The sequence below is a fragment of the Acomys russatus genome, chromosome 23 (genome assembly GCF_903995435.1).
Source record: "Acomys russatus chromosome 23, mAcoRus1.1, whole genome shotgun sequence".
Taxonomy (NCBI): Eukaryota; Metazoa; Chordata; class Mammalia; order Rodentia; family Muridae; genus Acomys; species Acomys russatus.
This window is the reverse complement of record NC_067159.1, coordinates 26346370-26350644: the sequence shown is the minus strand read 5'-3', so window position 1 is coordinate 26350644 and position 4275 is coordinate 26346370. Positions and strand designations below refer to the sequence as shown.

Here is a 4275-nt window from a genome sequence, read left to right as displayed (position 1 = left end):
ACAGGCAGATCGCACTCTTGCTGATCATTCAGGCTAGGCACCCTGTGAGCCCCAGGCTCACCCAGAAGCTCTGTCTCTAAGAGTAAGGTGGAGAAACAATTGAGGTTGTTACCTGGAGCAAGAAATATACTTAATAGCACTAGATAACTGGGCCTCTAGCCTGTACTCACATATATGTATGAACATGTGTACCTGAGTGTATACTAACACACACACACAATATATATGTATGCATATGACATGTTAATCAGCTGTTTCTGTTTTAAATTCGTATTTTATTAAATAAATAACATTTCAAATTTAGCAAGTATTTTGGGATTTGGGGGATTAAGTAGGTGATCAGTGTGATCAGTTCTCTTGAAAGCAAAATCTCTCACTATTTATTATTATTATTAGTAGTAGTAGTGTTGTTGTTGTTGCTGCTGCTGTTGTTGTTATTTTTGTTGTTGGTGGTGTAAATGATGGACTATTGTTTTCCATGTACTGTTATTAGGGAAATATTTATTGAATAAGGTAATTTAGAATTATTATAGCTATAAAGAGATACTTTATAACTATTAGGTGACAGATACATTATTTAATAGCTGGATAATGTTCATAATTGCAATGTCGAATACATAAAAACAAGCTGAAACTGACATGGAAACAAAGGACTGACTACAAAGTGAGATGTGGAAAGTAAAAAAAAAATACTTAGTACACATCATTTAACGACATTTTATCTTTAAATAAAAGTGCATTCATTTATCCTATTACAGAATGTCAGGTAGAACATAAATATTCAGTTATGGACTGTACCTAATACTGCTCTTCTCAGATTCCATCATTGGGCAAAACAGCTTCCTTCCCACCTAGTTAAAAACGGCCCTGAGGACACTTCTGCCACAGGAAGGGTGGAGCCCTTCAGAGAGCTAGTAAATCCAGCCCCATTGCTCACTTCACACACATCCGCTAGTTGCCTGTTTTTTTCTGGAGGTACACATACAACAGACAGCTCTGATCAGCTTTGTGACTAGAAGAGAAACTAGAGGTTTAAAGAACATGGTGTCTGAGCGGGTTTTGTCAAAAGAAATCTCACTATGAAAAAGGAAAAAGATAGAAAAGTCTTTCTCAGAAAAGAGACCCATCGTTCAAAATTATTCTAAGCCTAAAACTTTTAATAAAACATATGCAATGTGGAGTTTTCTACCAAGGTGTTAATTATTTCAATTAATAAAATACGGTGACTCTACAGGGTAGAAAATACTGTAAATCTAGCCAGACAAAGGCCAAGAAGAATTCAATGAAATAGGACATCGAATGGAACACTAAATAGAACATTGAGTTTATAACTGTACATAAAAGCATTGAAACAACCTTTGGCTTAGACATAAGTAGTAGTTTTGTGGCAAGTTGATTAGAAATTTAAATTATAGAGTTTCCTTTATTTGTTGTTAGCAAAAACATTAATTTCTGTGACGGCTTTACTTTCTTAGGTGTTAATTCAGTTTTCCCTAAAGATTAAAATCTGTCCAAACCTTTTTTTTTTTTTTTTTAAATGTTAATATTTAATTAACCTCCCCAGGCAGCTTTAAGCCACCAGGACACAGGCACCTCCAACACCCTTAATCTTCTCTTCAGCTCTTCTGCTAAAGAATTTGGCCTTCACAATGACTGGCTGCTTAGGGAGCTTGCCCTTCCCCAGAACTTTGTAGTAACCCGATCGCACAACATCAATGATGGGAGCAACTCCAGTCTTGTTTTTTGCAGCATTGACCCGTGTCTGCTCACTGACCAGTGTCCACAGCTTATCCAGGTTGACAGTTGGGCAGAAGCTCTGGTTCCTCTTTAAATGGTAGTGCCTCATACCGACTTTTCCAAAGTAACCTGGGTGATATTTGTCGAAGTTGATCCTGTGGTGGTGCATGCCTCCAGCATTCCCGCGGCCTCCAGGGTGCTTGCGGTGCTTACCGATGCGGCCGTGCCCGTGGCTTACGTGGCCCCGGAGTTTTCGGGTCTTCCTCAGTCTGGATGGCATGGCGGCGGCAGAAAGGAAAGAGCATCTGTCCAAATCTTGACAGAATACTTTTCTAAAGTTTTCATTTTAAAAGAAATTATGTTATTTTGCTTTGTTTTTACTGAATCACATTTCAAACTCAACATCATGTATGTTAATTTACTAATTACAGTTATTAGACTTCTAGTACTCTCTCAATCATATTTTTATAGCCCTTTCCCCTCATTTTGTATTCTACTTCCTGTTCTTCCCTGGGTAGACACTTCTACAAAAATATTGTCTACATAGAAACAACTTGAGATATGATTACCAGCTACATGGTTTTCCTGGAGAAATGGACTATTTTTTACTTCTTTTTATTCTCTATTTTTCTTTTATTGAAAATAGACTTTTCAATAATTCAACAATATATTATGATTATGTTTTTTCCTATCCTACTTCCTCTGAGATTTTCTACAACACCCCTGTCATCAAAATCCATACATTTCCTGTCTCTACTTAGGGGGAAAACACAAACAAAAAAATAGTCACCTAAAAGAAAACTCTAAAGTTGGGCACCTTGGTGAAAGTCTGTAATCCCATCACTCAGGGAGGCAGAGGCAGGCAGATCACTGTGAGTTTGAGGCCAGCCTGGTCTACAAAGAAATACCAGGACAACCAAGGCTACAATGAGAAACACTGACACACACACACACACACACACACACACACACACACACACACACCAAGAACAAACAGTTGAGAAAAAGACAAAACAAAAATAAGAAATTTTATCACAGAAAAGGCCTGGAGTGCTCGCTTCGGCAGCACATATACTAAAATTGGAACGATACAGAGAAGATTAGCATGGCCCCTGCGCAAGGATGACATGCAAATTCGTGAAGCGTTCCATATTTTAAAATAATAAAAAATAAAAAGAAAAAAAGAAAAGGCCTGGAAACATATGTGGATGCAGAAACACAGGTATTTCCCCACACAGGAATCCAATAAAAATATAAAACCAAAGCCTTGGTATATAAACAAAGACTCTATATAAAATTGGAAAAATAAAACAATTGAGTAAATAAATGTCCCGAATATACATTATGAGACAAGAAACCTCAAAAGATGCCATAAAGTTCATTTTGTATTGTTAATCTTTCCCATCTTGGAACTTGACCTTAAAAGTAGTTTGCACATTAGAAAACTTAAAATAAATGAATAATTTTCTCCATTGGTTACTCTTGCTAACTTAAATCAAGGCCAGATAAACAACTTAATTTGACTTATAAGTCCCAAGTAAATAGAAACAGACATTAAAAGCCTCCAAACCAAAAAGGCCAAACAGTTTTAAGGCAGAATTCTGCCAAACTTTCAAGAAGAATTAACACCAATGCCCCTCAAATTATTCCACAAAATAGAAAAAGAAGGAACATTGCCTAATTCATTTTTATGAGGTCACATTAACCCTGATACACAAACCACACAGAGATTCAACAAAGATTACAGACTAATTTTCATTATGAACATAGATGCAAAATTATTCAATAAAACACTAGCAAAATTAATCCAAGAACACATCAAAGTGATCATCCACCGTGGTCAGATTTGTAAATAATTAGCTAATCCTACTAGTAAATGTGGCATGACTTCCACATTGCACTTGCCATTGAGATGTGTATATGGAGAGGCTCAATGGAAAATTTCCTTGGCAGACATTAGCCTAGAAATCCTCAAAGGAGTACATATGTGTTCAGAGACAATATCACAGCCATGCTCATGACCAGTCTCAGACTACCTGATCCAGACAGACTGGAATATTTTACATTCCCAAACACTGGGCCTCTTCCATAAGAAGTAAGTTGAACAATGCAAATTGCCATAGAAAATAGAGGCCATTCGTGTTTAATATTAATAATTTGTAATTACGGTGTTGGTTGAATTTAGCACACTATCAAGCAATAAAGAGCACAGACACCTTGATAGAATTTTAAAAGCCTTATTTCACCTGGGGCTGGGTGGATATTATCCACTAAGCTACCTTGTTAACACCCAGCGCCGTGTCCCATGCCATTTGCTGTAATCATTCCTATTTGTGCTACTTTCCATATCCCCATAAATACTTGAACACACTTTCTAGCTGGGCTTCTCACCATGCCGACCCTCAGAGTAAATTCCTTCTGGCCACATGGCTCTCTCCGTGCTAACCCATGGTGGCCCGACTTCCTTCTCCTCCAGTCCCTGTCTCTGCCCTTCCCATGAGCTTTCTGTCCTCTAAGCCTGAGAGCTTAGCTCTACCT

At 37.5% G+C, this 4275-nt stretch overlaps 1 protein-coding gene and 1 non-coding gene across 2 annotated transcripts; one reads left to right on the top strand and one right to left on the bottom strand.

Annotated features, from left to right (window-relative positions):
- Positions 1–1541: 1541 nt before the first annotated feature.
- On the bottom strand, positions 1542–2035 carry LOC127206263 (60S ribosomal protein L27a). The gene has a single exon (XM_051165537.1). It carries the CDS (start codon positions 2015–2017, stop codon positions 1571–1573), a length of 447 nt encoding a protein of 148 aa, XP_051021494.1. The 5' UTR covers positions 2018–2035; the 3' UTR covers positions 1542–1570.
- Positions 2036–2787: 752 nt separating this feature from the next.
- LOC127206756 (U6 spliceosomal RNA) lies at positions 2788–2894 on the top strand. Its single transcript, XR_007832853.1, has one exon. It is a non-coding gene; the product is annotated as a U6 spliceosomal RNA (small nuclear RNA).
- Positions 2895–4275: the final 1381 nt, after the last annotated feature.